This window comes from Zeugodacus cucurbitae, chromosome 4 (genome assembly GCF_028554725.1).
Source record: "Zeugodacus cucurbitae isolate PBARC_wt_2022May chromosome 4, idZeuCucr1.2, whole genome shotgun sequence".
Classification (NCBI taxonomy): domain Eukaryota; kingdom Metazoa; phylum Arthropoda; class Insecta; order Diptera; family Tephritidae; genus Zeugodacus; species Zeugodacus cucurbitae.
The window spans coordinates 24,559,576-24,579,257 of record NC_071669.1 but is presented as its reverse complement, the minus strand read 5'-3'; the positions used below and the strand labels follow the sequence as shown (position 1 = coordinate 24,579,257).

The following is a 19,682-nucleotide window of genomic DNA, read 5'->3' as shown; positions in this document are numbered from 1 at the left end:
TGCTATATTGTAAGCATCACCAATACTTTGACCCAAGCGGACACCATTGACAGCATGCTTGGCTCCAACTTTAGTTATAAAAACTATCAACAAAACTACCCTTAAGAATATGTTATGCTTCTTAAAAATAAGTATTTTGTAAAAACGACAAACAAGAAGCCCTTTAAACAAAATATAACAAATCATATCTTTATCCAACACCCAAACCTTTTCTACCATAACTGCGGGAAAGGCAGTTTGTGACTATATCATAAAAGAAACGAACTGTCAATCTGACATAATTGTAAACAAGGAATTCATGTTCTGTCATTCATGACGTCATGAATTGTATTCTGTTGTCAAACTAATTTTGAATATGTAGCAAGATGAGACTGTTGTAATATCTCTTTTTACTATTCATGCCTTTCCTTTAGTTGGTTGAAATATATATACTTTCTGTATAGGAATTATGTGTCTGTTTCAAACACATGAAGTGATACCAATAAAAAAATTAAATCCTCTGTAAACATCCCTTATAAATAAAAATGTCCATCACTTACCTATCGCTGCCTGCGCGGGTGTGGCGCACGCCAATGTCAGCAACACTGCCAACAGCATGCCGATGACTGTGTTGTGATGCGCATGTTGGACCACCGACGCGGTTGGTACTCTTCGTCTGGCTAGCAACATGTTGCAGGCAAATGTTGCGTCAACTTGTTGTTATATTATGCAGATAAATTTTGTTGTTGTTTTAAACGACTAGTTTGGTTTTATTAAAATATTTTGATAATGTTGAATTTCGATAGCTTTGAGTATGAGCTACCTTATAGCAACAAAGATTGTTGTTGCTTTTATTTTTATTTTTTATTTTTTGATATACGATAAGCTATGAAACTGTTTTAAGCAAAATTTTCACAAATTATTTTCTTTTATTTCTCCGCTTGCTTATGCGCGCGCTCACCTTCCACTTTTGTTGTAACAATTGTTTTTGTGGTTTTAAGTACTCGCATTGACATTGCTTGTTTTATGCAAAGATTTTCTTATATGTTTACACATTCGCCTTCGTCTTCGTCATTGACTTTGTCGTCGTCGTCGTCACTGTGGTCGTAGAATTTGGTGCTCCTTCTCCGCTTTCAGGGTCGTTTCCGCTGTTCCTCTGTTGCCAATTCCGTACGGTGTATTCTTTGGTATTTTGTTTATAAATTTTCCTGTTAATGTGTGTATGTCCGTTGGTCCCTTAGTTGGTTGTTTTTTATGTCGTTATTTTTCCGAACCTTTTTGATTGTGCTCTGTGAAGTTTTGAATGATTTGGTTTTTGTTCTCGATTAGTCAAAATCGCGTAAAGTGTTTGTCTATGCAAATGTGTGTTTCTATGTTTTTGTAATATGTGTTTTTGTAATATGAATGGGTCCCTTTCGCTTTTCTTCCATTCACAGCATTCGCTCTTCAAGAAGTTTAATTTACTTATTTTTTCTATGATATTGAAAATTTCGTATTTTATGATATTCAATATTTATTTGATTTTGATTCTTAAATTTTTTAATTCTCACTTTATGGGATGACTTTCTTACTTTTTATGATTTTTGTTGTTATTGCTACATTTTCATATTTCCTGGTGTTAGATTAAGCCTGAAAGTAAAAATAGAAATTTAGTTATTAATAGTGAATTGCAGAATTTCTTAGAATTATTATGAGAAATTGAAAATTTTATGTAATAAAAGGTAAAATTAACGAACACGATGGAATTGTAGGTAATTTTTTTTAATTTATGATCTAATAAGTCATAGAATTAAAAAAAATAGTAATTAATTATTCAAAGAGTTTTACTTCAAATATCCTCATAATTGTTTAGCAACAAACTTTTTTGGACCCTTTAATTTATAAAATAAGAACAACAATTCTTTATTTTGTACAATTTTTGGGACCAGATTGAAAATCTAACATTTTAAACAGAGAAACATAGATACCACAAATAAATTGTGTTGACCTTTTGACCTTAGTCGGTGTACGAAGTAGACATGATAAGTTAGGTTAGGTCCTATGACATATCTCTACAATGAAGTTCACCATGTGGCGTATAAACACAAGTCAAGAAAAAGTCAAATATAATTATATATATATATTGAATATTTAAAGCATAAAACATACACTCTAATGATTAAAGAGATTAAGAACTTGTGTTTGAGCCTAAATCAGTTAACAATGCATTGTCAGCAAATTATACTTCCATACTTAATTATATAAATTGATTGACCTTTTCAACAAATATACCAACTTGATTTAATATTTCCGAAATATTTCTGAAACTACCTGTACGCTGCCACTGCTATACGGCAGCATTCACATGCAAAGATGAGAACGTACTCAATCGAAACAATCGCTGAAGCTGAAACTTTCAATTCAATCAAACTACGAATTGTTGTGAATTTATGCGCTGCTATGAATGTAGTTAGATAGATATGTGCTGCCTGCCGCTGCCATATCCATTTTAGCTTGATAGATATGATTTGCGCACAGAAGTATGCTACGAATTTCTGCGTTTTCGTTGAAGAGTTGTCGATTGACTGACAATTTTGATATATGCGAATATATGTATATGCGAGCATGGACACACATACGATATATATGCATATGTATATGTATATACACACAGATATGTATATACTCACAGGCATACAGTATGGCATATTGTTATGCGCAAATAAATAAATCAACAATCAAAGGAGCAGCAAAGAATTGATGATCAATTCAGACGAACATAATCAAATATTTTCACATAAATAAGCGAATACACGCATTCGAAGGACGCTTGCTAGCAGCAGATAACAAAGTGTATCTGGAATATATAGAAATTCACATTTAATGTGCGAAAGTGCTCTATTTTTCTCATATCTCTGCCTGTGTGTATGTGTGTTGGTGTGCATTTGTTTCACAAACTGTGCTCGTATTGTTGTGACTCCACTGATTTGTCCTTATTTACATTATTCAAAAGTTATGCACATTATTATATATGGCATGTTGTGCATTCGTTCGTTCAATGTTTTCAGGCGCAATTGACTTATGATTACGAAATTTGAAGAGCCAACGCATGGCTGCTTTGACTGCCATAAACAATGTGTGGTGAAGCGTATATTTTTCGTTTTTTTATGAAAATTAAAAATGAAAAAATTTAGATGATGACAAATTTGTTTAGAAAGCATTTTTTTTGTTAGTACAACAACAAATTTGATTTTTTTTAATTTAAAAGTGATTTGCATTAAAAATTCCCCAATATTACTATATTTCATATGCATTGTTCACGGATTAAATCTATCAAAAGATTTATAGTTTCTTAGGACTAAAAATTCTGTGATTTTAATAATAATAATTATTATTAAAAATCTGCAATAAAAATAAATTTAAAGATTTTAACTTTTATTTATTTTAATATTTTCGAAATATGCGTTTGTTTTCCAAAAAATACTTATTTGGACCTTATAACCTCCTCTTGAACTTTATCAATAGTTTAACCTAAATTTAATTCCAACTAAAATATTCCATATGGACATAATATTCAATGTATATATAAGTTTGAGTTAACGCTATTGATTGCCTTGTCTTCGATTCATTGAGCCAGATAGGCTGGCAGAGCAAATCAAATGATAAACCAAATGAAATCAACAACAAGACAACTTGTTTTTGTTGTTGCTGTTATGAAGAATCAATATTTGCATTCCACAATATAACTATGAAATATTTATATACAACTAAGCAGCTTGACATACGAACACATAACTGCTTAAGCCATGGTTAACATATTTGTTGTGTGACATTTTTTTTGTTGTTTTATTCATTTATTATTATGCCTTGCAGATAATGTTATCGGAGCAAAGAAAGCATAAAAAAATATTTCAAAAATTTTCTGTGAATCCGAGCAAAATATAATCGAATATATTTGTGAGTGAAAAAATGCAAATATGGCGCTTATGTGGAAAATGCTGAAAAGAAATAAACTCCGATTGCTGCTAGGCAAAACAAATTCGTTTCGTATGGTCGAGAAGATACGAAGAACTGAAATGTTTTTTGGTTTGTAGGCAATAAATGAGGGATTAAACAAAAAATATTACACAGTTATGTGTAGAACAAACACATGTGAATATTGGTTTTTACCGAATTTACTGCTACAACAAGAAGCAGTTGAACTGCCCACACAAAACGTACGTATGGGTTGACCACAACAAAATACACAAAAAATCAAATTTGTGCTGTATTTGCTTACCCAGCGCCTGGAGCCCTGCAATTCTAATAAGAAATGGCGAAGGCAGATGAGAAAGGTCGACAGCTGCAGAACGAAATGGAAATGATTGTCATTCAAAGTGCCGTCAAGACAGCAAACAACGCTGTAGAGTAGATTAAACAATTATAACTCAATTTATGTCTGCGAAGAGTTGGATAAAGCAATAAAGTGAGCAAAATGTTGGCCATAAAATAATATAAAAAATTTCAAATATTACAAGAGGCAGACTGATTTCGCCAAATATCCAAAATCTTAACCCAATACGTATTTGAAATACATACATAAATACACTTTACTACATAAGCACTCTCGCACATGTAGCAGATTAGTAGGCGCTTAAGCCTTCACATATGAAGAGCCGAATCCGCTTTATAGCATACCCACTCATTGACCTGCGGGCAGCACATTCAAGACGACGCACGACGGCGTTGGCTGATTGGAAATTCGCATTTTTATTTAGTTGGATTAGGTTGCCACTGGCGATGACCGGGTCAATGGGCATTAATAATGTGCGGCTTGTGGGCAAAGATGCTTCAAAGTGGCTGTCGAATCTTACTTATACTAACATATGTGTATGTGTGTGGGCACGTAATGCCGTGTCTACGAGTGTATTAAACGAAAAGCAGGAGCGGTGGTTAGAAAACTCCGATAAATATCGCTCATACACTCGCCGCAAATCCATTTACCCGCAATTTTACGAGAAAAAGCAAAAAAATCAATAGAGCTTTGATTCTCTTTCTCTTCTTTCTTGAGATATTTATATCTTACGCACCATTACACGCAATTAGGCTATGTATATGTGGCAAGTCGCAGTATTGTTGTGCTGTGTAATGTTCGTATGTATGTAGGCTTATATCTTACGTGAGTGCGCAGCCTTTCCTTCACGCGCTACTTAATAAATAAAATTCTATGTCTGTATGTATGTGTAAAGCCTATTTAATGGCGCTTATATAAAACTCATAAACGTGCTAACAAAAAGTTTGGCGTTTTAATTGTGTATATAATTCATGTTTGTGGGAATAATAAATTGGTTGGGTTTTAAGCCTTATTGTTCTTATGACACATATTAAATTATTTTTAAAAGGAAAATACAATTCAAGCTAATTAATACTTAACAAAGCTTTTTTTATTTATTATTTCTTAAGTTTAATATTAAAGTTAAAAGAGTTATTTCCCATAACTTAGAAGTAAATATCTATTTATATGTTTTTCAAATAATTTTGAGAAATGCCACCGATTTTACAATGCTTGCCCAGATAACAGTTCTAATCCATTCCAATTATGCAATAATAACTGTCATTGGAATGGCATGAAATGAATACGAAATGTCACTGTAACGATATGTTATGAGAACGGTATTACGGATTGTTGCTTATAATTTGAAAATAAATATTTTATTCAAATTGACAAATTAAATTTCTTTAAATGAGATGCCGTAGTATTTTTGACGCATTAATCTTTAGAATTTCAGCAAATGCAGCTTTTTGTAAGTTTTCTCGACTTTTTTTTTGTAAGTTTCCTCGACTTTTTTTTGTAAGTTTATCAGTCTTCCTCGCTTTATCTCAACGCAAATCATCGAAATTAAACGTTAATTTTATAAGATTATTTTGGAATCTCAGCCGATTTCCGAATTATAGCCTTAAGAACTTTTTCGCACAGGAGTTAGTTGATCAATTTACCAGCCTTTACTCGATTAAAGCGCTGATTTATATCGATTTACCATACAAAATAATCTCACTTTTCTACATTAATTTTGTAATCAATGGCAACTCTTCCATGTGTCAAAGCCACTTGCATTCTACAACCTGACAGCTGACAAGAACGCCATAGAAAACGATCGTCGGTCAGCAAAGTTATAAAATTAATATACATATATTCCATGTATTCATTTACTTTTAAAATAAATCTAATAAATAAGTTATTTTCAAAAAGCTCAGGGATAATTTCGTGCGTGTTCGTAATTTTTAATCGAATAGAGGTTATAGGTTATTATCCACGTTGTAAGTTTGGCTTGAGTTTATGGCTATAGTAGATGTCGCTGTTAGAAATTATGATAGTAGCTATTGATAAAATATCGATTAACTGAGAAAACTTATCATCTCATTATGAACAGCGTTAATCGAAGAGCCGTTTGTGCGAAACGCAAAAACTGGCTTCTCAATAATAACCTCAATGTATTAAATTAATTTGAGTGTGCGAAAAGGCTATAATAACGTTTCTGATGAACTGAAACGTAAATATGAGTTTATGGCATAGAGATTCCATTAAAGCATTGGCTTTATATTAAAAATTATTTTGAATGGAATATATGTACGCCTAGAAATGTAATTTAAACCGAAATTATTATGATATATTTAACTTTAACATATTTAGAATTTTTGCACTCAATCTCTTCGGACTATTAATAGATTGACAATTTTTTTTCTAATTTTTTTAAAGCAACTCTGAATATGAAATCCACTTTTCATCTTATTAAAGTTTTTTGCTTAAGTACTTCTTAGAACCTACCAAAGAAGTGAAACACACAAAGTGTTTTAGTAAAGCTCTACATAAAGCCTGCTTCTTCCTTCAATGAAGTTGCAAAATTTTTTTTAATTTTTCCTTTTCACTAAACCTTAAGTAGCTAATCTTCCCTCATTTCGCAAGCAATTATCTCACACATGACTAAGCTGTTTATACTTTATTAAAGTTGCATATGAAAATATACCTAAACACGACGGAGAAACCTCAAACACATTGGTGTTTTTGTGTGTGTATGAATATCAAATCAATTTAGCGTTGCAGCTTTTATGAAGAAATTTCTCTTAAAAAGCTTTACTCCGGATTTATTTGGGTCTTCTGCACTCGTAGTAAGCCAACAAAATAATCCTCAATCAATTTTCTGCTTTGATATATTTTCAGTTAGTCATTCTTTCATTCGCTTTTTTAATAAAAAATTGCACGAGAATGAGAAAAAAAGAGACGCCGTAATCCTTCATTCTGTGCAGTGTTTTATTACAATTCTTGCGTATCATCTTCGTGCAGTTACTACGCCGTTATTCCACATGCTTACCAACTGAAAATAAATTCCCTTCATATTAAGCAACATAACTACCCTTCAATTTTACAGACATAAAAAGCTTTAAAATGCGCCAAAGCAACTCCACTTACAAGTCTTCGGCTGTGTGTACTTGTGTGTTCGTATGTATGTGTAAGGGGAATACTCAACCAAAAATGAAATGTGGAAAGCAAACGGCAAACTTAGACTTGACTCGTTTGATTGAATGTTAAGGGCGGTCAGCGGGAAAGAGGCGGTATAGGCAAAGGCAAAGTAGTAAAGAAAAAGGTAGTATGAAACTTTCCAAGGAAGCTGAAATGCCTGTGTCTACATCTCTCGCTGTGTGCGTGTGTGTTTGAGATATGTTTTTGTGTGACGGAACTTCAGCTAGCAGCGCGTCAAGAATGAATAGAATAAAATTTCTGACCATGTTGGTGGATGGAGGGAGAGCGCGCGGACACATGTCCATGGGCAAATAAACACACATCAATGTCGCTCATACGCCCCGGCAGCGTTTTAGGAATTTACGAGTATTTGTCTACACACACATATCCCCGCTTATGGCTGTGAGCTGAGTGGGATGCCGGACTCCTGCAGTGGCAAATGGACGTCGCACTGTGCATATGAGTGTTGAGTATGAGTGTGTGTGTGGTACAGCTCAATCAATTCCGTTGCGGAAAAAATTAAACGAACTTCTGCAAAACATACACACGTACGTGGCAGACAAAAGTTTAGCTGGTGGCCAGACATCAAAAGAAAAGTACTGCGAAAAAATCCAACTTTTCTTGCCTTCATGCCATTGCCATTTGACGCGTCGTGCAAGAGCATATGAAGGAGTGAAAACATCAACTAGCCAGTCATTTACAATAGTTCATTTGCGAGGCAAACATGGCAGCATTTGCTCAATGTCCTGAGCACTACTTATTTTTGTCTTTTCTGCTTGTGAGTAACGGTACAACATGCCATGTTAACTTATGGCTAGCGTGTTGTTGTTGTTTTGCTGTTTTTTTTACTATTTTGTTGTTGCTGTGGTCGCATGTGTGCCACAACCAAGCTTATAAATTATTTACTTGTTTCATAGCAGTTTGCGCTTAATGAAGTCGACTTTTGGGCGCTTTAATCTGCACCACTCCACTTCAGGGCAGCCAACTCGCCCACAACTGTACAACTTCCCTTCGGCGAAACTCAGTAAACTAAGTAGGTATGCAAGTACATTCGAAAGAATCTGTCTGTGTTTGTGTATGTGTGCTTGGCATTTGTCGGTGCATACTTAATTTATAATTCTTCTATTTGCTCCAAGTGCCTTTGCTATTTTCTAGCTTTAGTTTGGGAGGGTACGACAAGTACGAGTACTTGCTTGAAAAGGCGTTCGCTGCCAAAAGGAAATGTGCTGTTATGAGGGTGACTCTAATGTTACTTAATCGGACATTAAGTGAGTGGAGGATTTGTTGAATGGACACACCTGTGATGGCAGCCGCCGCAGTCAGGCCATGGTAGCTGGAAAAGAATGTCGAGTTTGTGCAAAATGAGCTCAAATGTAGTTGACTACAGAAATTAACTGCCAAAGTGGCAGACACGAACGACAAGCGAATAATTAGTGCTTGTTCGCATTTATTTTTGTTTGATATGTAGGTTTTGTAAATTTCCAAGTGACACTTTTTCATTAAATTTCTAGTTACTTGCATTAACCCTTTCGCCCCTACTGGGACAATATGTCCCAGCAAACATCAAACATGTGAATAACTTTCAATTTTGATCCAATTACCCAACGAAATGTACCCAATAAAGCCTTGAAGTCTTCTTTGATGATCAGTAACCGCATTCCGTTATTATTGACATCAATTTCCCGTTACCGAATATTTTGCACAGACATTTCGCGAAGTTTCATGAGTCACGCGATGTATTTCAATGTGAAACGTCTATCTGGTTCAGTTTTTATTCGTAATATTCCGCTTGTATTACGGTTTAGGTGTGAATAAAGATAATTCCTTCGAAATTGAAAACAAATTGGATTGAAAAAGGTAAGTTTTTTATATTTGTAACTACATTGGGACATATAATCTATTTGTACCATATATACCATTAGATGTCTACAAGGAAAAAATTCGGTGAGAACGAAATTGTTGATTATTTTTTACAAGAGGATAACGACGATATGGCCGATGATTTTAGTGCCTCTGAGTCTAGCTATGAACCATCAGATGACGATGACGAAGATGCGGAAGTTCCTGTAGCAAACGCTAAATATGTAAGGTGATGAGTCTTCTTCTGAATCGGAGTTGGATGACGATGACGTTCAAGTTTTAGGCGATCATCTTAATTCTTTAGAGAACAGTGAGGATCAGCCATTAGGCAATAAATGTAGCTGGACAAAGTTTGACGCCGGCGTCATTTTCGAACCGAAGTATATAATGCCCGTAGAAAAACCGGCTGAAGTTATTATTTTCTTTCCTCATGGTGCTTCCGAGCTCGACGTTTTTCGGAAACTCTTTCCAAAAAGTTTATACATACGTATTGCAGAGTGCACAAACCAAAGGATTCAAATACTAAACAGAGAAAAATCTGCAAAGCGTGCTCTTACCGACGAGTACGAAATTATGCTTTTTTAGGAGTCACTTTGGTAATGCACGACAACCACTTACTATCAATTGCTGATTATTGGAGTAAAAATGAATTTATGGGAAACTATATGATGTATGGCAAAATTCAAGGGTAGCTCAAGTTTGAAACAGTATATGCCTTTGAAGCCAATAAAGAGAGGGATAAAATTATGGCTGTTCTGTGATGCCAAAACAGGCTACACTTATGACTCGAATGTATGTACTGGAAAAGACACATTCTCTAATCTGAATGGAACTCTGGGAGAACGGATTGTAAAAAACTTGACAGCAGGCATTCGTGAGCAAAATGTTGTTTTAGCGTTTGATAGGTTTTTCACCTCAATGAATTTGCTAAAGACCATACCATTCCCTGTGATTGGTACATATATACGAACGCATAAAGAGACTCCTGTATTTAGTGGACGTCTACAACGTTCAGAAAGTCGATTCCAAATAAATTGCTATGGTATAATGGCTGCTCGATGGATGGATTCGAAAGAAGTCCTGCTTGCTTCTAACTGTCATATATCTACTATAACTAAAGTTAGCCGAAAACAAAAATATGGTTCTAAATTAGAAGTTGATTGTCCACTAGCTATTGCAGACTACAATCGTATAATGGGGGGCGTAGACTTAGCAGATCAGAAGGCTGCAATATACAACATGAATCGTAAGTCGCAAAAATAGTGGAAAAAGGTATTTTACAAGATTTTTATGCTAGCTGTGGTTAACGCTTGGATTATATTTACACAACGTCAACGCCGTAAAATTTCGCTCATTCAATTTATTGTGCCATTAGCCGAGTCAATGATAGCTGAAGGAATAAAGCACAAAAAGCTCACAACACGTCAATGTGGGGGAAGACAAGCGAAGCGATCACGAACTGAACGTCTAAATATTCGCGATCATCTTCCTATTGAACAGCCTTCTCGTCGCCGATGCGTTCATTGCACTTCACAAAATAAGGACATCAAATACGTCTGTTCTGGATGCAACAACGCTTTATGTTTTAAATGTTTTGCTTCTTTTCACAAGTGACTTAAATTTGTAAAAGGAAAAATGAATAAACAGTGAAATCCATTATTTTTTATTAAAAGTTGATATTTAATTTTTTGTTACTTTTGGTATTATTGGGACTTATACGTCCCACCTATAAATGTTATTGGGATTATATATCCCAGGATAACCGTAAGGATGTCCGATTTTTCAGGTATGCCAAACTTCTTATATTTTAGTCATACCACAGTATTTGCTGTCGTAATGATGAAAACCCCGCCTGATTTCGAAAAAAAACTCAGGGGTGAAAGGGTTAAAGCGTATGCAAAGTATGCACTTTGAATGGGAAATTGGAAGAAATGAGAGGAACTCGAACAACAGAAATACTTATCAAATATTTCTTGTAGAAAATATTCATAAAATAGTTTACAACGAACACAAAATAAAGTTGATCCCGATAACTGACACTACGAAAAGATCAAAAAAACCTGTTGGACAAATTGTTCATAGACGCTCTGTTGTAGGTGGAAGCAAAGCGAGCGCACAATCGACCAAAGCACAGAAAGAATAAACGAACTAAAGGACGATCAGGACAGGGTTAGAACAATCGTAACCGATATTTTGCGTCAGTATTGGACACTGGCTGAACCATGGCTCGCTCAAATCATTCTGAAAATCAATCTCCAGTATACCGAGTCCATTACTGGGCAATCTTCAAAAGGGTAGCGTTATTGGCTTCAAAAACAAAATCGGGGAAAAAGAATAAGACTGTCACAAATGTATGAAAAGAAAACAATGTTATATGAACTTGACTTCGAAATTCTTCCTGATCTCTCCGATTTGGCCCCCAGCGACTTATACCCGGTCTCAGAGCTTAAAAGTCAAGCTCGCTGGAAAAAAATTTAGCACCAAAAAAGAAACTATCAATGATTGTAAGATTACAATAATCGGTTATTGCCCTCGTTAGCAACAATCTTAAATATTAAAATCAAATTTAGTAAAATAAATCAATCTAAGTTAATTTTACCGGATAAATAATGCATAAAAGTTAAAATGTATTAAAATTGTTGATTTGAACGCAAAAAAATACTGGATACTTAGAAAATTGAACTGGCAACCCTCTTATATGAATATTGAGTCAGTGTTATAGATCTTGAAGTTATAAACTATTTTTCATAGCTAACATCTAAACAATTTTTCAAGTTTTGTTTTTGTTATTAAGTTAAAATGCCTCTAAGATATTTAATCACAATCATTTTCATAAAACCTCTTTGATTTTTGCTTTGTTTTGCTTTTGTATTTCACTTAGAACGGATATAAGTCTTTTGAGCTTCATAATATTTCACATTTTTTACACTTTCCCCACTTTTTATCGAGTTTCCCTCAGATTTCTCTTATTTTTTCGTGAGTTCTATTCAACGATTCTTCATTTTCATCCACCAATTTTGTTTGCTATTTACTAGTCCATGCTATTATTATTTGCACACTTTTTATTGTTGTTGTTGCTGTGCGCGTTGGTGTTTGCGTATTGAACAAATTGTCTGGAGGTCTTCACATGCTTGTTGCCTTCATTAGCTTAAAAGCAAGTCAGAAAATCTTATTTATTTCGTTTTTTCAGCAATTCTCACATTCTCTGCTTCATGTTGCTGCATTTGTTTACACAGTTGCCTTCGAGAAAGAGAGTGTATTTTTTTACTTCGCAGGTCATTGGCGGCTTTTGTTCCACGCTTAGAGAGTTCTATTTCAGTGTCAGCGTGATTGCTTTGATTCGGACTTTTTTGGGATGTGGCTGTTTTCTTTCTTTTCTTTTCTGCCTACTTCTCAATTTTCGCTTCCGTTCATGCTCGTTCAACGGTAAATGCAGTCAACTGAAAAGAGAGTGAAGGAGAAATGTGAATATTAGCTTTAGTTCCAGCAGATAAAAGTTTTTAATACTCAGATATAAGTGTATATAATATTTATATTATTCTTAAATGATTTGATGGTGCTCGTTAATTAGTGTGTTTGAGCATTTACTGTTCACAAATTTGAATTTAAAGAGAATTATATATTATAAAGCTCTCAGTTCTCGCACACATTCATATGAAATCTAAACGAAACTAATTTTGTGTGTGGCTTTGATATATGTATCTACTTGTCCATCTTATTTGTTTTATATCCATAAGATCTTACGTTTATCCCCCCCATTACTTCTATCGTTGTCTTCTTGCTGTTGCTGCCTAATTTTATTGGCGAAAATGTTCACCGATTTCTTGTTCATTTAATTCGCCTATTTCCATCTGTTGCCAATTCTCGACAATGTATTTATTCTCGCACGCTTTTTCAAGCAGAAAATTGCTTTTATATTCATGTGTGGCTGGCCAGTCCATTGGAGCGTCACACTCTGCTACGTCCGATACATATAGAGGCGCATATATATAAATATATATATATATATATATACTTGTGTATTGTATGCCTCTGTTAATAAAAGTGGACAGTCTCTTATTGTGTGTATTATATGCATATGCTTGCGAAATTAGGCATAAACATATTTAAGGCGATTTGTTTCATGAGGTAGCCATATATAATGGGTTTTCTCGCTTTATTACTTGCCAGTTTTTGGTTTGTATGCAATAAAAATATGGCTCACTGGATTGACAGCAACACATTGAATGTTCACATTTGCGCTTGAAATGCCAGCAAGGCGATCGTAAAAGTTTTGCAGCATGTGGTGCTTTAGAGATTTTGAATTTTATATCGTAATTCGATCTCAATTAAAAGCGAGTTGTATTACGATATTCGTTATAAGCTGAACAAGAGCTTCTTTAACGAGGATAATATTACTTAATACTAAAGCTTTCGTGGACTTATATTATTTATAGCTTTCAATGCATAACAAATTAGACAAATACTTCAGGGGCTTGAAACTACAAGATTCCTGTGGCATTTAACCATTGCGCCTAAATGTATATTTGGCAACTCATTGATTAGTGGCATTTACATAGTGTTCACACAGATGGCGCTGTTATCCCATTGAATGCAATGAAACTACAATATATTATACATCTCCAGAAAACTCTATTTGCTTCCCCAGAGATTGAAAGCAGCGGGAGAGAGAGAGACATAGCAACAACTCAATAAACTGCCAAGCACTTATAGATATTTAAAATAATCAGGAAATAATCAGAATCAGGACTTCATTCAATATTCTAATCCTTTTTGCTACAACTCTGTCTTTAAGACCATATTGTGGATCTAACAGAACATGATCATTATCGGTTCAATTAATCCAAACAAAATTTCTCTCGCGGTTTAGATACATAGTATATGCAGTCATATAATATCGTTATATTCCTCAACGAAGAATATGGATATTGGATACCCGAAACTTATCCCGAATACAATTTTATGTGTCGCTTATATGTATGCACATATAGTAAGTGTGTACGCCCGCATAGTGCCACCTCCATTTCAATTTGTTTCGCATTTTGATGAATGACTTCAATTATCTTTCGATACACAACATTTACTTTTTCACTGCAGCGCGCCCGCAATTGTTTGGTGATTTATTTCTCAAAGTGTGAAATATATTCATAAATGAAGTGTCAGAAATTAACGGAATTATGCAAACACAAACAAATAAGCACGAATACGAGTACCAGGGTACCACAGATAGAAGAGGGTGACTGCCAAGTGAGCAGAGGCGACTACGGTAATAGCAACAACAAATGCCCGAACAATAGAAGTAGCAAAGACAATGGCAGCAACAAATGTGCGTAATGATATAAACAACAGAGCAACGCTGGCGAACGTGTTCTTTGTACATATTTATATGGTTGTAGGTATATATATATATGAACATATGTATACGCCAGCGTGGATATTAAGCGCCCGACTTGGCAACGCTGGTATGCTGCGACGTGCACGCACGTGCAACGTTTTGGGGCAGGAGAGATTGACGTACTGCCGGAGCAAATTGGAAAGAGCTCGAATGTGGGGGCATTGTGCAGTGGGGTAAACGTTGTGGCGCTTGTAACGTTTGTGGCGACTGTCAACTGCAGGCGTGAGCCAAAGTGGGCGGCTTGATTGCCATTTTTTGTTGTTGCTGTGATGGAAAGAGTTGGGGGTGCCGGAGCACTTGCCACGAAAAGCAAATTTTTATGGTTTAAAGAGCTTTTTTCGTGCTGATAAACAAAAGGCAATGCATATATACACAGGCACATACTGCTAGACACACACACATTCAAATGCATATACTCAAACACATACACACATACACACCACATAGCTAGATGCATAGCAAAATAGCTTGCCTGCCAGGGAAATGTGTTATAGCATGCCTGATTGAGCTGGGACTTGCTGTTCGAACTGTGTTGTAGAATTAAAGTGCAACAACAACAACAAAAAAAACAAAATAATCAACTGTCGCGTATGCGTTGGCAGCGATAAACGCTTATGCGTGGTTGAGTTTCCAAAACGAAAAAAAATAAATACATTTCAAATACGCAAGTGTATATACTATACAAAGACATGTATGTATATGCATGTATTTACATTAATATATGCAAAGTGATATGATATGCTTTTTAAAAAGTCTACATGTATATGTCTACCATACATGTGTATGTACATACATACATATGTGCGTGTGGTGGGAGTGGAGTGTTTATCGCTATTGTTTGATTTAATTTATTGGCTTAGCGCCATTGTGGCTGCTGCGCACATTTACACTTCGACCTCAGCCCTAACGTGTGAGTTAAAAAAAAAAAACGAACATCCCTTTATTTTTCAACGTGCTTGCAAAATGAAGTGTTACTCCAACAGCACTGGAAGCTGCAACTTTCGAGACAGTAAATAAAATAAATAGCAGAGTGTTGAGTTTTATATGTATATTTACTTTCAAATACTTATGAAGTCCGTATTAAATGATACCATGATGCTTCAGACACTTATGTTAAAAAATAAAGAAATTCTTCTGATTTGATTCGCTGACACTTTCCATAATAGACCAATCAACAAATATCATTAAATATTTTGGAAAAATAAAGTAAAGTTGTGATTTGTTGATATAATAAGAGCTATAGACTATAGGGATACGATTTCACCAATTTCACTTCATATGTACATATATACACAAAATATGTGACCGCTACTTCAAACAGAGATCCTTCAAGAAAGAGCGAAGTTCCGCGGCCTTATAATGAAGATATGTATTCACATGGAAATAAGAGCGATCCTATGAAAAAGGAGTTGTGTTTTATACTAGAAAAGAAACAATTTAAGAACTCGAATAGGAATGTTAACAGATCATTGTCTCATTGGTAGGCATATCAGTAGACTGGGGACACCATGCAATGACTACTGCAGCTGCCAAGAAGTAGAAGAGGAGGAGACAGTAGAACATTTACTATGTGGATGCAAGGGTTTGCACAGGAAAAGAAAGACAACGATCGGTCACGTTTTTCTTGATGATGTCTCTGAAATTCCATTTTTAAAACTTGTTGAATTGAACAACTTTATCAAGATAACAAGATGGTTCAGAGAAGATGTGGTAGTGTAAGGTGATTTTAGTCCCGGTGGACTCACAATGGGCCTTCTAAAGGCCAGAGTTTTAGAAGAGGAGAAGCCTAAATCAAGAGATAATTCTTAGTAAATCTTTAAAAATTCTGAGGATACCAGGCAAATTTATAATTTATTATATTGAAAGAGTTTCAACGTAAATAAGATTTTAACAACACTCAAACCTTTTCTACACTTAAATATCGTTTTGACTTTCATTTTTCCAAATGTTTCATCAGTTATGCAAAATTTTATAAAAGTTTTATACTAAAAAATTTTAATTTCAAATTTGCGCTCATACTTACAGCTTTTGCATCACAATCACAAACGCAAAATATAGCATACATAAAACGTAAGTAATAAACAAAATATAATAACAACAATAGGCGAACCGACTGAGCTGATGATAAATGTGACATTTTTATGGGTTTGTCTCAACATCGTGCATATTTTACAAGCCGCACACGCTCCCTACTTTCCCACTAGTAACTGTAGTTTTTGTTTAGCCAGAGCAATTATAATGGCCACCAACACAGCTGCGTGTTTATTGAGGATGATGAAGCACCTAACCAACACCAAGGCACACGCTGCGAGATATTTATACATGCAACAACAACATTTAGAGCCGCGCGGAGTGACTGATATAATATAAAAGTGTGCGTCTGTATTGTAGTAAAATTCCACTAAAATGTCACACAATAAAGGACGTGGCCGAGCTGGTGACTAGTGGTTTACGCGGTGGTGAAAGCACTATGAGAGGGTGGCCAGCGCAGGTAATTACGACAAGTTGTAGCATCATAAACGACAATAATATTTGTGAACTGAAAAAAATTCATAATTAGATAGTGAAAATGGCCACGCACACACACACACATACACCTGCCTACATATACTCCAGCGCCATCATTTCCCACATTTTATTGTCCTGCTCGGCATAAATTAAAGCATATTTATAGGCACTTAAGCAGCATACTTGCAGTCGCAACTATTTCTCATGCAAATACGAGTGCGGCAGATAAAGCCTTGTTGATTGGCTACTTTGCATTTTTATTTTCATAAATTTCCTGTGAAATTGTTAATATGCCCAAGTGCATTTCACCACGCCATCTTTTTAATCAGCCCTTTAACGGCACACTCTAATTAAAAAGTTGTTGACGCGCTTGTTGTTGCTGTTTCGCAAACGCAGAAAATCTGTATTTTTCATTGAAAATTATCTATAGCCTACGCTGTAATAATAAATAGCGATTTTCCACACATTTTTCCGCGGTCACCGGCGTGCAAGTGCAGCGCGCTGTACGGCTGTTGGTCGCACATAAATAATTTGAGGTTGCAATTTTTTGCCATTGCCCCGGCATTGTTGCGGTGTTAAAATGTTGCGGTTGACTCTTAAATTGTTGCAACAATTAAAATCCCACTATTTCCCATGTCACAGCGACAACAACAGCGGCAATAAACGCCAACAACAACCAACGTCACTGTGGCAATAACATCGCAGTAACAGCTGCTGTAACTGCATTTATGACTGCTGTTGCGCTGCAAATACATATGTACAAAAGTAAATGTGTCCCCTTATATACAAGTATATAATGCGTGTGAAAGCATTTAACTGAAAGTGTCTGCAATCGCCTACAAATGCTTTAATGTCTGCTTGCTGGGGATGCTCGGGCCATTATGTAGCCGCTGCTGCTGTGGCAATGCCCTTGTCTGGCAGTTAATATCATTGTCATTGTGTTGTCAACATTTTGTTGCTGCCCTTAATATTTATATTGCCATTGTTGTTGGCACTTATAGTTATGCATACTTAGCAAAACTTTTGAGGGAATTTAATGGCAGTTTAAAACGATGCAACTTCTTCAAAAAATTACAAAAAAAAAATAATTACTGAAAAGTGAAAGCTTTCCATTTTTATGGATTTGAAATAGTTTATCACAATAAGATTAATGTTTAGTTTATACTACTTTCATTCGACAATAACAATACAAATTATTTAAGTCTTGTAGATTTAGACTACTGTGTACTGCCATCTTTGGTCCGTTGTATCTGTTAGTTTAAAAACCCATACGTTGCTATTCTCAGTAGTTTTAAGGGAAAAGATATTCATATTCAATCAGTATTTTTTGAAATTATTATTTACAAATTCAGAAAACTCATATGTTGTCATCTCCTCTCCTATGACGTGTCCAAAATATAAAATATTATGATTTAAATTTTTGACAGAATTCTAACAGAAAGACACACTTTTTTGGTACAATTTTCGCCTTTGATTGGCTCGAAAGAAATAGTTGTAATAAAAATAAAAAAATCCCTCGGTTATTATAGAGATATTTTTATTGCGAAGATTTGAACGAAATCGCTTAATAACTTTTCGAGAAATCGTAACCACCAACTTGAAACATTAAGTTTTCAGATACAAACTCACATGGCCTGATGGGCGAAGCTTCCAAAGGGTCTATCTCTTAGAATTTTCGATCGATTTGATATTTTGGATAAAATTTTAAAGATATTGTATTTAATAAGACATTTTTTTCTTCAAATATTGAAAGTGTGAAACCCACCTAAATCCTTAAGGCATTGAAAGCTCTGCTTTGGAATAATTTGAAAATTAAATAGCTAGGTTCCCAAGGAGAGACTTGTGGCTTCATAAAGGGTAATACTAAGTTCGCTGAAATAAAATTATTCGAATTATTTAGCATTGGAGCTCATTCAACCGGGGTTAAAATAAAACTGTATAAACTTTTTTAACAATTGATAGGCAATCCTGAATTTCTGAATCATTATATTTTGTACTTATAAAGACCTCATTCGACCAGATATTCAGTATTTACAGTCTCTAGGACTATAAAATCTGGTGAGATCTCCTGGGAGGGTCGGATTCTCGTTCATTCCTTAAATTAACCGAAACTTGTATTTCCTAACCCTTCCACACCACATCCTATACTGGTCTAATGCAACGCTCAAATGAAATTTAAAGTACTTTTGGTCCACTCAGTATATGAAAAACTAACTATTTTATGTTAATGCTTAAAAATGAAAAAAAAAAATTCAATATTGTTCTCAAACAGGAACATTTCAATAAAGTCCAGACATAGTAAATATAGACTACATACTTGCCAATAATTTATAAAGGTAATAATAATAATAAAACAATGTATTTATTTTATTATGCATACGCAGAATAGCAAATTCCTAATTTAATTAACGCATGACTCGCGCACTTGTGCTTTAAATTAGCATAATAACTAAATTCCATGTT

General features: G+C 34.8%; 1 protein-coding gene across 8 annotated transcripts in view; it reads right to left on the bottom strand.

The window, feature by feature from the left end:
• Positions 1 to 19,682, bottom strand: part of LOC105214792 (titin) — a 186,379-nt gene that overhangs the window by 148,203 nt on the left and 18,494 nt on the right. For 7 of the 8 annotated variants that reach the window (XM_054230426.1, XM_054230427.1, XM_054230428.1 and 4 more), the window contains exon 2: positions 540 to 1,608. In XM_054230426.1, the coding sequence (XP_054086401.1) occupies positions 540 to 669 (130 nt within the window). In that variant the 5' untranslated portion in view covers positions 670 to 1,608. The remainder of the gene's footprint in view (positions 1 to 539; positions 1,609 to 19,682) is intronic. The other variant, XM_054230424.1, reaches the window with a different exon arrangement.